This window comes from Ostrea edulis, chromosome 8 (genome assembly GCF_947568905.1).
Source record: "Ostrea edulis chromosome 8, xbOstEdul1.1, whole genome shotgun sequence".
NCBI lineage: Eukaryota > Metazoa > Mollusca > Bivalvia > Ostreida > Ostreidae > Ostrea > Ostrea edulis.
Genome location: NC_079171.1, coordinates 4680407 through 4696485, shown reverse-complemented (window position 1 = coordinate 4696485; position 16079 = coordinate 4680407). Strand labels below are relative to the sequence as shown.

Sequence of the window (16079 nt, the reverse complement as noted above, 5' to 3'; positions counted from 1 at the left end):
AACGCTCTCCCGACTTGCACGTTTGTCAAGAATGGCAGTGCCCTAACTGTCTAGAATATCAAATAGGAGAACATCATTGTTATCAAAAACCGTGTGGATGTGATTTAGAAAAAAGAGACAAAAATTTTATTTTCTACGATTTTGAGACGCGTCAAGAGGACATCTTTCATTGCGAGCAAGGGTATCGACCGTCTTGCATCAGATGCGACCAATGTGTCAAAAAAGAACGCCAGTGTGTAGACTGTAGACTCTGTCAGAACTGTCGTGATCCGTCCTGTGGTCTACAACAACACAAAGTCAACTTTGCCGTGCTGCAGACCACCTGTCACATATGTGAGAAAAGGGAACTGGTGGAGGGCGCCTCCTGTAGTTACTGCGGAACACGGTGTGAGCAATGCTCCCGAACCCATAAAGGTGAATATGTGAACCCCCCTTGTCCCGACACTTGTGGAAAAAGGGAAGTGGTGTTTTCTGGCGACAACGCCGCCGAGCAGTTCTGTGCTTTCGTCACCAGTGAACATTGTAAAAATTCGATCTTGATTGCCCACAATGCCAAAAGTTTCGACTTGTATCCGGTTTTAGAAGTGCTCATAGACCGTCACTCTATTCGACCTAGCAAGATCATTTACAACGGTTCTAAAATCATGTACATGCACATTGCGCACAAATTAAATTTGACTTTTGTGGATTCCCTCAATTTCCTGCCCATGAAGCTTGCCAAAATACCAGATGCCTTCGGTCTACAGGAACTCTGTAAGGGATACTTTCCCCATTTATTTAATACTAAAGCCAATCAAAACTACGTGGGGCCGTATCCAGAGTTGAAGTACTACGGATACGATTTCATGTCGGCCGGGGAGCGGAAAAAGCTTGCCGAATGGCATGCAACGAAACGAGACGAAACCTTTAACTTTCGAGAAGAAATGTTGCAATATTGTCGCTCGGACGTTGATATATTGAGGCGGGGGTGTCTAGAATTTAGAAACTTGGTGATCAAGGTGACAACTCTAACAGAGGAAACGGTTCAAGCAAACGGAATCATCAAGAAAACGAGCTCGGGTGGAGTCGACCCCTTTGATTTTGTCACCATTGCAAGTGTCTGCATGGTGATATTCAAGTCGCTCTTTTTGAAGGGAAAAAGTAAAATAGAAATCACCAAAGATGGTGAATCGGATTTGTACGACATTCGTCATCATAAGAGTTTAGAGGGGGTCCATCTCGGTGATTCTTGGACGTCTCTCGTCGATTTAAGAAAGGACGACAATGTACAGATAGGAAAACGACATTTCAAAAGTCCCGTGGCAGTAGTACCATCTCAAGGATACACGAAGCGCGACAATTACAGCAAAATTTCCATCCAGTGGCTGGAGTGGTTGATGGAAAAAAGTCGTCAGCGGGGTAACCCCATTGTCATTTCCCACGCTCTCAACGGTGGTGAATTCCAAGTGCCAGGGACCAATTACAGATGTGACGGGTTTGTCAAGATTCCTGGCGGAAACGGAACCATTTATGAATTCTATGGTAAGAGCTTATTATTTTAACCTTTGCCCCCCCGTTTTCCCCCTAAACTGGAGGGGGGGGGGGGGGGCGGCGGCGTACCTGGACTTAATTACGAATGTATTGAGGATTGATATTGTTCATTTTGGTACAGGTTGTGTATTCCACGGTTGTCCCAACTGTTTCCCAGACGATAGGAATACCATCAAACACCCGTCTACCAATCAGACCATCAAAGAATTGTACGACATGACCAAACACAGAGAAAAGGAATTGAAAAATCTGGGATACAAATTGGTCATTGTGTGGGAGCATCAATTTAAATTTCAATTGGAGAAGAATGTAGCTTTGCAACAATTCGTGTCCACCCTAGATCTCCAAGACAGACTCGACCCACGTGACAGTTTTTTCGGTGGTCGCACCAATGCCATCAAACTGCATTATAAAGCTGCAGAAGACGAAACAATCCAATATTTCGATTTTACCAGTCTCTATCCCTGGACCAACAAGTATTGTCGGTATCCCGTCGGCCATCCGACCATCATAACGGACGATTTTCAGGACTTGTCGCAATATTTTGGACTGGCTAAAATAAAAATTCTCCCCCCTAGAAAACTTTATCATCCCGTACTTCCATACAATTCGAATGGAAAATTGAAGTTCCCACTTTGTAAAACGTGTGCAGACAGTGAAAATCAAAATGAATGTACATGCTCTGTTGAAGAGAGATCCATCACGGGCACGTGGTGTACTCCTGAAATTCAAATGGCAACGTCAAAAGGGTACGAAATCTTGAAAATCTATTAAGTTTATCATTTTGCCGAGTCTTCCAAATACGATGTCGAGTCGTGTGAGGGGGGATTATTCGCTCAGTATGTGAACATGTTTTTAAAAATAAAACAGGAGGCTTCCGGATTTCCGGCCGAATGCGACACGGAAGAGACCAAAAGAAAATACATTAGGGAATACAAAGAAAACGAAGGTATCCAATTAGAGTATGAAAAAATTAAAAAAAAATCCCGGTTTGCGATGTTTAGCGAAACTTTGTCTGAATAGCTTTTGGGGGAAATTTGGTCAGAGGTTGGGCATGCAACAATCCGTGTTCATTCACGAATCGGAAGCCGAAAATTTTTTTCAAATGCTCTCAGATCCTACAAAAGTACCACACAACTTTCACATTGTTTCGAGAGACATTCTTCAATTAGAATGGAGTAACAACCCCCTATTCGCGTCATTCGACAATAAAACTAATATATTCTTGGCCTCTTTTACCACCATGTGGGCTCGACTGAAATTGTATGGCGTTCTCGACAAATTAAACGAGAACGTCTTGTATTTCGATACAGACAGTGTCATCTTCAAGACAAAAAAGTCGGACAACTTGAATTATCTCCCCATAGGTAATCACCTGGGAGAATTGACTAATGAAATCTCTCCACAAGACGGGTACATTGTCGAATTCGTTTCTGGGGGTCCTAAAAACTACGCTTACCGCACACTGTCGGGAAAAGAAGAATGCAAAGTTAGAGGGTTTACACTTAACTGGGCCAACTCGAAACTTATCAATTTCCAGGCTATCAAGTCGATAATCTGTACCTCACACGACCGACAAATTGAAATTGTCAACCCTTGTAAAATATCGAGAGACAGCAGAAAGCGAAAATTGTTAAATAGGGTTGAAACTAAAAATTATAAGATGGTTTACACTAAAAGGAGAATTCTTCCTAATTTAGACACGTTGCCATTTGGATTTGGATTATAAAACGAAATATTTTGACGTTTTTGTTTTTTTTTATTGAATGATAAATACACAAATAAAATGATAAAAGACATTATTCGTTGTTATTACACTGTCAATATGTGAGCCAGGGTACGTTTTTCTTCTTCCGCCGAACATTGGAAATTCCAGGAGGTTTCCCAACCTTCATCTTCATAGCGACGTAACCTGTTCCAGTTTGTAACAAATTAGTTTTATCCACTAAGTCACTGGCAGTTTGTTCTTGACCTTCTGAGGATTGCTTCGAAGTTCGGTCGACTTCTCGGGATGACGTATCAGCAGGTTCTAATTTTTGAAGTAAACGTTCATATTTCAGTTTCGGTACAAGTATCATTTCCTTTGCCATTTTCCTTTGAAATGTTGAACAATGGGTTTAAGTAGAAGCGGCACTAAAGGAATGTTTTTCAATAGTATGCGACGTTTCTCTCGGTTGCTGACTTCTCTGGACCCCAAGGATCGAATGCATGATTCATAAGGTTTCAGTTGGTTTATATACTTTTTAGTCAGAGGATAAGTTCCGGTGTAAATGTTAAGTGCTATTTCACTGAGCACATCGTACTGTTCACTGTTCAAGGCTTTAACGATTACTTTTTGCTGGGCATTGTCTGCACAGACAAGAAACTTTAAAAAAGCCTCGTGTTTCTTCACCGTTTGCTTCATCTTTGAATAATGAGGCGAACACATCAAATCATGCTTATTTATAGAGGTTGGTAAATAATCATCTCTTCTCCCGGAAGAATGCGTGTTCTTAACTGATACTCTCTGTTCTGTGTAGGTTCCAGGCAAACATGTAAGTAACCGAAATTGGGTCGAGTCGCAGATTCATAGGCTGCTTTGAAAAAAGGAACTTGTCCTGGTAAGATCTGAGATCCAAAGGTGATGATCTGTCGGGAATCGCGGTAATTCTTAAACAAAATGACATTAAGACAATTCAGTGAAATGGTCCTGGCGTATTTTCCCGGCGGGTATAAGTTCTGAGACAACATCACGGTGGTCACGTTTCTATGATGAGATGTCACCGTGAATAGATGCACACAATCTTGTGATTGCGCAACTTGTAACATGAGATCATCCAGTACCACTATAGTGTGACTGACACCCTCTGTGTACTGCTCTATGTCTTCTTTTGAAGGCATTCCTTGATGTAATGAAAGGTTTGGTATCGTCTGCTTCATTTCCTCAAACATGGGTTGATGTTCAGAATAAGCATAAATTATTCTATCAACAGGCATAGAGAACATGCCATTGGCGTTTTGTAAAAGTGTTTTAGTAAAATGCGTTTTACCGCTTTGTGTACTTCCACATATCAGAATAGTGGAAGGTGCCGAAAACGGAAGCAAGGAACGAGTGTTCCACCAATCGTTTATGTTCTCTGTTGCCATGTTCCTCGGTAGCCAGGCTTCCTCATACTGAAGTCCAGCGTAATGCTACGCGCACATATATATATATTAACAAACTTATTCAATGACAGTATAAAAATAACTTCTCTATCTATGTTTCATGATTAATTTTAATGACAGAATAATCATACATAAAACGTTTCACAAAATCATCATTGGATTGAATGTCTTTAGAAAATAAAGCATACACATCATTTATCGAGTTTTTGAAACACAATCTTGCAATTAAAAATACTAATACATAAAGTCCACACAAATCGGAATTACGAGGCTGTAGTCGTATAGACTTGAAATTACATTGTACACTGCTCATCCTCAAAAAGTTTTGAATGTCTTGATTGTAATGAGTTGGTGATTTCCCAAGGCTGTCGAAAAACTCTGCTTGGGATGGACTTCGCACGATTATTGCCACCCAATGTTCTCCAGGCATTGGTAAAGGTTGTGTATTGACGATGAAGGCACTCGGATACCTTGTAACGATTTGGGGTAATGTGTTACTAGCAAATACACCTTTCACATAGCATCTTAAGCAGGGGTCCGTTTTCACCATATTTAGCAGCTGTGTCGAATTCATGGTTGAATGTAGTTGATATCACGTGATTTGTCGACTTCCAGTAGAGATGAAAAGGTAGCAAATACAATTGCGTTAGCAGCTTTAGTTGTTGCTTGTTTACATTTCAGTTCCAGTCTGGTGTTTCCCCGACGAATCAGATTTAAATACTCTTCTCCAAATCCACAGGAATCAATAGTGAAAACAAACAGCGAATATCCACTTCCAAAATTATCACGAGTGATGATCAGTCCGGCATCATTGTTCCATTTTCCCGAGGCTTCAAACAAACGAGCGTAAGCTGCTGAATACAGTCCCGCTGAGAAGTCTGTTTTGAGCGGTCTACCGGGTACACTTTCTCCGTTAACGTATATTCCGACGTCTGTTAACCCCATATGCTCAAAGTTAAAGGGGTTAGCGGTGTAGTCCCCATTGACGGCTTTCTGGTCCACCAAGGCCACCACGATGCGATCGGGTACCGCTTGAGGAAAAATGTTGTCCCAGTAAAACTCTGTGGATCCTTTAGGAATAGTATTCATTTTCAATTCATTTCGCATGATAGTATACTTCACGGGGGTTGCTTCTATCTGTTTACTATGATTCAGTAGAACGCCAGGGTCTACTCGCACTTTGGCTACTTTGTACACAACGTCCAGTAACTCTAATTTGAAAGCTGGTGAAGATTCAGCCGACATAATGACAAACGGGGCACTGGATCTAAAGAGTTTGATGTAAATGTCTACCCCGTTTATCAAATATTTATCTATATCAAAGACATCTTCCATCAGGTTTCCTTCCAACTCAAAGACTGCACTTTGCTGAGTGTATCCATACCGCACGACCAGTCCAGCATTCCCCCCATTGTATGCATTGGCGTCACTCAGGTTTATTCTTCTTTAAAAAACAGCTCGGATTGTTTCTGTGAACTAAGTTCGTCTCTCCCGCTGAGTAAAATTGTCTTGAAATAGGCCTTCCACGGATAGTTGTTTGTGTTGAAAGAAACTAATTTGTTGTTCAAGTAGACATCCATCTGGGAAAACATACTTTGAAGTGGTAAATTTACAATGCCCGTTTTTTCATTTTCTGCCAGCGCCGTTCCATCTGCTTTCAAAATTCGGGCTTTCACATACAATTTACTCCTTTTTAAATCAATGTATTCTGCCCCCGAACCAGATACTACGATTTCGATTGGTGTATCGGATACTCCTATGCTAGAAATCGGTCTTGCTTCTGTAAAGTACACTTTTTCGACCGCTACCTGATTTGTTGGAGACGCAAAAAGAGACAGTTCCATAGGTTGAGCTATGTCTTTATTATCACTGCTTAAAAAGGCCATTTCTACTGTTTAAAGATACTCCTGTAACTGTCAATCTTAAACTCTTTCTTCTTTCTCGATTGTGTTTTCTTGCCTGGTGCTCCTCGCTTTTTCTTAATTGTCTTCTGTGTCGTTTTTCCTGACTTTTTTCGTTGTTTTGCAGGCTTAGACGACTTCTTCCTTTGAGATGTTGTTCGTTTCGATTTCTTGGAAGGAATGACAGACGATTGAGAACGTGGCCTTTTTATACTCCCCTGCACCTTGACGAATGGAACACCCTCTTTGACATCCTTGGCATGTTCGATCTTAGCTCTTTCCTCCACCGCAGTCACTGGGGTCATTTGAGTGCTGGTTTGTTGTACTGATTCTAATTGTGAGTGAGGTCTCAATGGAATGACATAAGACTTATAACTTTTCACACCTCTTCCAATTTGTTTAGGCTTGTATCTATAAGGGTTGAACTTTTTCTCTGCCATGTTCTTGTAAAAGATTTCCCACATTCTGGGATCACTGACGTAAGTTTGGCTATTCATCTTCACAGAACGTAAGGAAACTTCTTGAAATGAAGTGTTACGGTCACCGGTCCGTCTAAGAATGACACTAAGTTTCCTTCTCTGTCTGTTATATATATGCCAATCTGCTGCAATTGGCCGATTTTTACTGGAATGTAATACGGTAGTGGGTAAGTGATATTTTCTGGTTTCTTCCCCAGGTATATGCGTCTTAGGAGAGGTGCTTCTTTTCCACCAATAAGAGTTTCTTCACAAATATCACAACACACAAACAACTCAGATTCTTTTTTGGATGTAATCCAGCTTTCTGAGGAAAATTCTGTCAGGGCAACAGTCCAATATCCGTCGAATTGAATCTGTTTATTCAATTGAACTCGATAACAATTTGGTTTATTGTCAAAATAATCAGAACTGTCCGTAGACGTCAACACCATCCGAACGCTCATTTTGAATGAACACATCTTGTAGAAATTAGTGACTTTTATTGCTTTTCCAGAGAGCTTTCTGGAATCCAAGAATTGAATTTCTTAGGCCATCCTTCCCATTTTACAAATACTTCTTTAGTTTTTCCACGACGCCTCCTTTTAAGAATTTTTTCAACTCTATAGGCAACATCTTCAGACTTGACAACTTTTTGAAGCTCAGATTGGTAGAAGGTGCCTTCTATAGGATCGTCTGCCAAATCTTGTACTTTGTATACAGGTATTTGACCCCTTTTGTATCTTTTAACGACTTTGAAAAATTCTTCTGTCCATTTCTGTTGATAGTCTCTTTGAAAAGGGTGTTTAAGGTGTGATATCCTGACATTATCTCCAACTTTTAACTTGAAAAATGGTTTTACTCTTTTTTTTCATTGTTTTCTTGGATGTATGCTGGTTACCATTCTTTTTTCTCAGATCCGATTTTGGTTTTGTTCCCGCAAGATAAGCATCGAGTCTTATTTCATCAGCATTTCCCTGGTTGACAGTAAGGGGAGCATTGCCACCCAAAGATCTGTGAGGTCTGTTGTTGTAACTTTTCACCAAGTCTTGCAACACATTCACAAATCGGTAAGTTTTGTTTTTCATGAAATAGCGATACATAAGGTTCTTCATGGTACGAATCACTCTCTCCGCATAATTTGCTTTGGTTTCATTTTGTGTGTATATCACGTTAATTCCTTCTTTTTTCAGAAACGTCTTTACCCAACGATTTTTGAATTCGCTACCTTTGTCTGTTCTAAGGGTGTGTGGTTTTCGTCCAGTTTGAAAAACTGATTTTAAACCATCGATGATGTTTTGATGATGTTTATTTGTCAAGGGGACTATAAATAAATATCGACTAAATATGTCAATTAAAACCAATAAGAATTTGTAACCGTCGTTGTGAGATGCAATATTACTGACGTCGGCTAAGTCACCATCCCACATAGAGTCGATTGTGTTCACTATTACTTTAGAGCGCGGAAACGTCTTACGAATAGGCTTATAAAGACTATATGAGTCTTCGTTGTTTAAAAATTGTCTTATTCTCCTTCTGCCAATCTTGTATTTGCCTTCCTGTTTAACGGCTTGATACAATTTTTCGGGACCAGCAAATGCTCCCGGTTTACCGGGAGTGTAGTAGAGATCCTTCAAGTAATCCGTGTAGTTTGACATACTGCGTTCCAATGATGATCCATCTTTGATTATCACCTTTTATATTCAAGTAACAAACCAATTAAGACAGGCAACTAATTACTATTCATTTTTATTAGATTTCGAATGAAAAACAAACATGTGTATATATAATTATTCTCATCATTAATTTTGAATTCAGTGTTCATGGTCATTAGGTCAATCAAGATCACTCTCAATCGATTTCACGTCCTGTAAATCTCCCACATTGCATTCCTTGGACATATTGTCTTGGGCATCGTAACCGAACGGGGTACATTCGGGACAGTCTAACATTCCAAGTTGATTTTGATGAGATTCGCTGAACATACAGAGTTCGGTGTCTTTGAGCTCTGGAACAGATTCATGCATTTCTTCAAGGGCATCTCTAAGTCTGGCTAGTTTGTTTCCGTTCAAAGTGACACCCTTCTTTGTCGGTATGGGTTCTGGGGCATCGTCGGGCTTCCAAAAGTGTCTTATATCCACTGTAGGGTAGCCGGGTGACAATGAGACGAACACGCCTCCGCCAATATGCCACTGCACTTCTCCATTCTCCTTTCCAATGTTGTCTATGTAGTCTTGGATATCTGGAAGAAGGGATTCAAATTTTAACCAACGAGCCAAAGGAAAGGTGACTCCTTTCTTTGTGGCAATGAGACGACCATGGGATTCTGCGAGATGGCGAATGTGAACGTAAACCGTTCCCTTGTAAGGCATGACGGTGAGGAACAGGTCATTAAAGTCATCCAGACTTATCCTACATCTTGGCTCCTGAGACTGAGGGTGTGTAGCTTTCTTTGATTGGTTTCCGGAATCTCCTCTTTCTTTGGTAGGAATGACTAAAGATCTTGCCATAGCTAATTTCTTTTCGTATTCAGACTTCGTATCATCGTCATTATTCATCAAGAGTCTCGATAAATCAGCTTGATTGGCTTTCATTAAGGCCATTCGGAATCCCACAAAAGCCCTCGATCCTCGACGTAAAATGATACTAATCAGTTTTCTGCTTTGGTCGTAACTGGTTTTCTCGGCTTCTATGCGTTGCCTCATTTCGTCGGTAATTATGTTTGAAGCATACAAATGTTCCGCGACTCGAATTGCCATCATCTTCTTCACCAATATAGTGTAGTTTGCCTTAATAAGGTTTTGATGTTTATCCTCCATCTCTGTCCACATCAAAACTCTCACAATAAAAAAAATGAAGTTAACCCGTATCCTCTCTGAGACTTGTTCAGGACTGGTGAAAATCATTCAAATCGATCAAATTTATACATCATTTAATCACGTGGTTCGTGACTGTAGACTCCGCCTTGACTGTAGAATCCCCTCTGACTGTAGACTCCCCTTTGGCTATATACTCCCCTTTGGCTATATACTCCCCCATGACATCAGTGACTGTAGACTACCCTCTGACTGTAGACTACCCTCTGACTGTATACTACCCCACGACGTCAGTGACTGTAGACTTCAATTTGACTGTAGAAAACACTGGCTGTAGATTTTGACATTACAGATCTTTAACATTATGGGTTTCCAAGTTTTGTGTATGAAATTGAGTACGCATTATTTGTACATTTTTCTCCAGTATAGGATTTAAAACTTTTGATGCATGATGTATTCTTCTTTGAAAACGATATCTGTCCAAAGCCATGGTCATCCATTCCCCCTTTCGATCTTCATAGGGAATATAGATAATCGTTTTCTTGTCTGAAAATGTCACAGTCTTGCCCATAGTTTCAAGCTTTGACAATTCAACATTTTATTCATGCATCACTTTATATACGATTCTGTGCTTTTAAAATAGATTCATCCATATGATCGACAGATGTTTTAAGGTACTGCCACTGTGTTTTACTCAAGGTAATTCCTTTGTTCCCCGGTTTTCCAGCATGAAATCGTCGTATGTCAATCTGTATGGTGTCGTTGATGCATATCATGACATATACTTCGTTCGAGAGTGGGTACCGATCCACGTATGAACATGTTTTAATAACATCTTTTTCCAAAGTAGGGCGTAAAACACAGTCTACCTGATTAGGTTTTTTCTTCTCGTGTAAAACACTGACAGCGATGCACAAAGAAATAATAAGAACAACTGCAAAAAAGCTAGGTACTACAATCCCGATTTTTTTCTTCAACTTCTCTTTTAACATCCCTTTGCAATCATTTCCACAATCACTTGTTAGAAGTTCCATCATTACCACTTGTTCAGCCATCTTTGATCAAAATGATTTTGCTAAACCACCGTATTCCCATTTATATATATACATAACGTATGACCTCTGTGGGCGGGGTTTTCAATACCCTATGATGTCATCTTGAACTGTAAAAATCCGATTCTCTCAAGGTCTGTGGAAAGTATTTTTTCGGCATAATTCTACGTTTCAATATGTATTCTTCAGATCCCCAGCTGTCTGCAATGTCATAACCATTTCTCATTTTTTCCTTAAAATCAACAATGCAATCTTCTTTTCTGTCAAACCATTGACTTTCTTGTAAAGTCCATTTCTTTTCATTTTTTCTTAAAGCACTCCAGGCCAAAATTTTCCATTTGTACTGCTTTTCCTGAGTTGCCATCGTTATGCCAACGCAACTGAGATTTACAGGGTATTTATTCATATTTTTAAAAAAGACTCCCTTATGACGTAAGTGAGACTACCTCTTGACTGTAGACTTCCCCTTGACTGTATACTCCCCTTTGACTGTATACTCCCCCTTGACTGTATACTCCCCTTTGACTGTATACTCCCCCTTGACTGTATACTCCCCCTTGACTGTATACTCCCCCTTGACTGTATACTCCCCCTTGACTGTGTACTCACCCCTGACCTCAATGACCTATGTGGGGAAAAACCCATGACGTCATCTTGACTGTATACTGACTGTGTACTGTCCCCCTTACTACTTTAGCTCCATTTGAAGTAAACAGTTATTCCTATGGACATTATAAAATTGATGAATATAAAAATTAGAATAACGATGTTTCTACTTGAAGTATATATATTTTTTATTGTATATAAAGAGTATTAATGGGACACTTTGCGTTTGCTATCACTACATGTACATATACTGTTTCAAAGAATGAATGACTTTCAATTATTAATGTAATTAATTGAGAAAGAGTTAAGATTTTGGAGGAAAAACAATCATTCATCCTTTTCACAATACATTGTGTTTTCATTGACAGTTTATATAAACAATAGAATTACAAGAAGCCTTTAACAAAACATAAAAAACTATAAACGTTACGTCTCAACTTTTTTTTTCATTGTTACAATATAAAACTATCGAGTTAAAATGGTGAAATTACGTAGTTTAAACATGTACGCATAATTAGCTACAAGCGTAAATAAACCTTATTTCGTTACAAATGTTTCTACATGTTTTAATTTCATTCATCCTTTGATAGAGAAAAAACGATAAGCGTTACATCCCCCCTTTATTTTTGTCCATTGTTACATAAAACTATTGAGTTAAGATGGCGAAATTGCGTAATTTCAACTCATATACATATTAGCTACATGTGTAAATAAACCTAAATAATAAAACTTTTTTCTTTACAAATGTTGTACTCGTTTTGAAATCCACCCATCTCACCTATCTTTTTTTATGATATCACATTGTTCTTTCATTTTCATTACAATACTAAATCACTGTAAAGAGGATTTCTTTTTTTATGATATCACATTGTTCTTTCATTTTCATTACAATACTAAATCACTGTAAAGAGGATTTCTTTTTTTATGATATCGCATTGTTCTTTCATTTTCATTACAATACTAAATCATTGTAAATGAGGATTAAACGTTGATGGTTTATATATAAAACATTAGAAGACATCTTCAAATAAAGACAGCGTAAAATATATAAAACATTAGAAGACATCTACAAATAGAGACAGTGTAAAATATATAAAACATTAGAAGACATCTACAAATAAAGGTAGTGTAAAATATATAAAACATTAGAAGAGATTTACAAATAAAGACAGTGTATTGTTTTTTAAAATTTTCACATAATTTTGAATGATAGTACAATGTGTTTTCCTTTTCATATATTCATTAAAATGGTAGTCCATCTCATCAAACATTTCAAGGACATGGCTAAGAACATTCTCAAAGTCTTGTTGTTCGTTCAAAGTCGGGTGTTTTTTCTCACATGTACAGTTCTGGTTAAAACATTTCACATAATTTTGAATGATAGTACATTGTTCTTTCATTTTCATGAATTCATTAAAATAGTCCGCCTCATCAAACATGTCAAGGCCGTGGTCAAGGACATTCTCAAAGTCTTGTTTTTCGTTCAGATTCAAGTGTTTTCCCCACATGTACAGTTCTGTATTTTTTTTAAAGATGCATACATCTTAAATTTTTGAAAAATATTATGGATGTACATAGTTCATTATTTAAAGAAAATTGTTCTAAATATGAAGATGATGATAATAAGAAATTAATACCAAGAACATTCCATTATTGTGAAATTCACACTAGTTGTCTAAACACTATGTATATAATGTATACAATGAAACTTTTTCTTTAGAGCATTTGATCCCCGATATTTTATATTTACCCAATACTGGGGTATAATATTGAACTTTCATAGTGTTTTATAATTATGAATTAATCAGAGAATTTAAGACATTAACAAATTACCAACGATGAATTCATTACCGCACATGAAAATGTATGACGAAACTTTTTTCGTGAACGGAAAACATTAATCATATTACAGACTACATGAATATATTAATTATCTGTAGTGTCCCCGTTTATTTGTTCCTGGAGTTAGAATTCATCACCCCCATCAAGATCCACCACCCTTCTTTTCTTGCGTGTTGTCACCACAAGGTATTGATTAAAATAAAATTTTCGATTGAATCCTGATTTATTCTAAAGAAGAGGAAAAATAATCGAATGCAAGGTGTTTGATACTGGTTAACTAACATACCAGTTGTGGGCTCGGCGGTCCCTGGTTAAGTTTACGAACATCATCCACCCCTTTGTTGATAGTATGATATTGATCATAAAGGCATCCAAACACCTCATCTGGGATTGACATCTGCTTACCATTGTTGTTGTCTATGAGCGAAAAAAGAAAGACAACTCTGAGAGATATTTATGCAGTGATTGCCGTTGTATTTAAATAGAAACAATTATTATTCAAAACAAATCAAAATATTACTTACCCTGCAAGTGCAAATAAACTCTCCCCTTATAGAAGGAGAGTTGAATGGCATATTGTCCTCTAACATATCTTGTTGACACTTTTAACCACCCCCCCCCCCCCAATTGGGGTTTTCTTCCCTCTCAAATGACTGCATAACTTAGAATTGAAATGAGTGAAAATAGATGAAATGAAAATTGTGAAAATATGCTCCCTTTATATAGTAAGTGAAATGTCCCGTCCTCGAACTCTTATTTTGGGGTAACAAGATACGTGTTTACTTCATATTTTAGGGGTAAATGAAGTATTGTACATAGACTTTTTGTAAATTACCCCTGAACTCCAATTCTGTATGGAATTTTTGTTTGTTATAATGTAGAAGTGTTGTGCGAAAGTTCAGTTGACGTTAACATCATATCACATAACAAGATTAAAATAAGAACATCGTTGTTCTAATACATAAGCAGCAAAGTTCACCTGTATATGAACCCCATCAACAAACTTTAGTCACCTAGCAAGTGTGGTCTGTATGCTTGTTTATTTTATTATTATTTTTGGTCCAGGAATTTCATAATGGGGGGGGGGGGGGGTTGGAGTAGTAATATATTTAGTGTACTATAACACACTTAATGGATATATAGTAAGCACCGCCCATTTTACTATATAATTCTTACCAAATATGCTAATGAGATGGAAGACTTTTTATATATATCTATACCAAAGGTTTACTGATGGCTCCACCCACTCAGAAGGCTTATTCTATATATCTATACCGAAGGCTCACAAGAGTCTTCACCCATTCAGACGGCTTATTCTATATATCAGGATATGGGGCTCACGGCGGGTGTGACCGGTCAACAGAGGATGCTTACTCCTCCTAGGCACCTGATCCCACCTCTGGTGTGTCCGGGGGTCCGTGTTTGCCCAGCTATCTATTTTGTATTGCTTGTAGGAGTTATGAGATTGATCACTGTTCGTTATCTTCACCTTTGCATCTACACCGAAGGCTCATAGGAGACTCCTCCCACTCAGACAGATTATGCTATATATCTATACCAAAGGCTCAAAAGAATCTCCACCCACTAAGAAGGCTTAGTCTGCATATCTATACCAAAGGCTTACAGTACCCCCACCCCCTCCTCCAGAAGGCTTATTCTATATATCTATACCAAAGGCTTACAGGAGAGTCCATCCATTCAGAAGGTTTTCGTTGCTTTGTATATTTATATCATATTACTTTATATATTTATTACTGAAGATATGCTAATGAGAATAAATACTCTATCAAAATATCCATACCAAAGTCATACAGAAAACTTTATTATAGATTTTGACCATGCAAGGAATGATAACTCTTAGCAAATTTCGAAGAGCAGTTAACTCCATTGATCTTGACGATTTCATGTATACGAAAAAACAAAACAAGTAACAGAATAAAAAGAAATATATATTGCATGTTACTACATTTACATCACCAAGCTGAGGAAAAAATAATCCAATTAATGCACATTAGTTATGCTTCTTTAATTCTGGAATTACCCCACAGTAATTTTCATTCCAAAAAGGTTCCAACTCATCATCCTAATTCTCCCCCTCTATATGAAGTTCACTATATTTCGGGAGAGAAGTGTCACCCTTTTGGACGCAGGTTTTACCGTTTTTAATCCTCTCATCTTCAGCATGTTTCCGCTCACATTTAGAGTAATGTTCGACTCCTTCACCTCTTTTGATTTTGTGACAAAGGTTATACTCGCAAGATGTGACATTTTTACAAATTGCTGTTTTTTCCACACTTTATGATATGATGAGACAGTCTCTCTTTCCGAATAACATGGGTTTTATCATATGGGCAAATTACTACGTCAGCAGTAGAACTTCTTTGGTAATAATCCATCTTCTATTAACTAAACTGAAGTAAGTAAGCAGTAGTGACTTAATCCTAGACTTCTTGTTACAACTATGATGTTTATAGGAAGAACTTTTGGATTACTTTAGAACCTGTTAAAAATGCTTACAAATATATCCTTATGCAATGAAAATGTATTTTTAATGAAACGCTTTATTTCATACACAGTAAGTCAATGACCATTCAAAGGCAGTAAACATCATGTCAAGAACCTTGCTGGATAATCCGATATTATTCACCTGTATACCAGTAGTATCATATTTAGTGTCCTATAACACACTTAATAGATATATAGTAAACACCGCCAATCTTACTATATTATTCT

General features: G+C 38.0%; 1 protein-coding gene and 1 pseudogene across 1 annotated transcript; both read right to left on the bottom strand.

Moving 5' to 3' along the window:
• Positions 1-7959: 7959 nt before the first annotated feature.
• LOC130049836 (uncharacterized) lies at positions 7960-10058 on the bottom strand. The gene has a single exon (XM_056147968.1). The coding sequence runs from the start codon at positions 9934-9936 to the stop codon at positions 8866-8868; it is 1071 nt and encodes a 356-aa protein (XP_056003943.1). The 5' UTR covers positions 9937-10058; the 3' UTR covers positions 7960-8865.
• Positions 10059-12559: 2501 nt separating this feature from the next.
• Positions 12560-14005, bottom strand: LOC130049374 (uncharacterized; annotated as a pseudogene).
• Between the last annotated feature and the right edge of the window lie 2074 nt (positions 14006-16079).

Excerpts from the sequence above, each read along its gene's own strand:
- LOC130049836 (XM_056147968.1), bottom strand. The coding sequence starts at position 9,936 with ATGATTTTCACCAGTCCTGAACAAGTCTCAGAGAGGATACGGGTTAAC.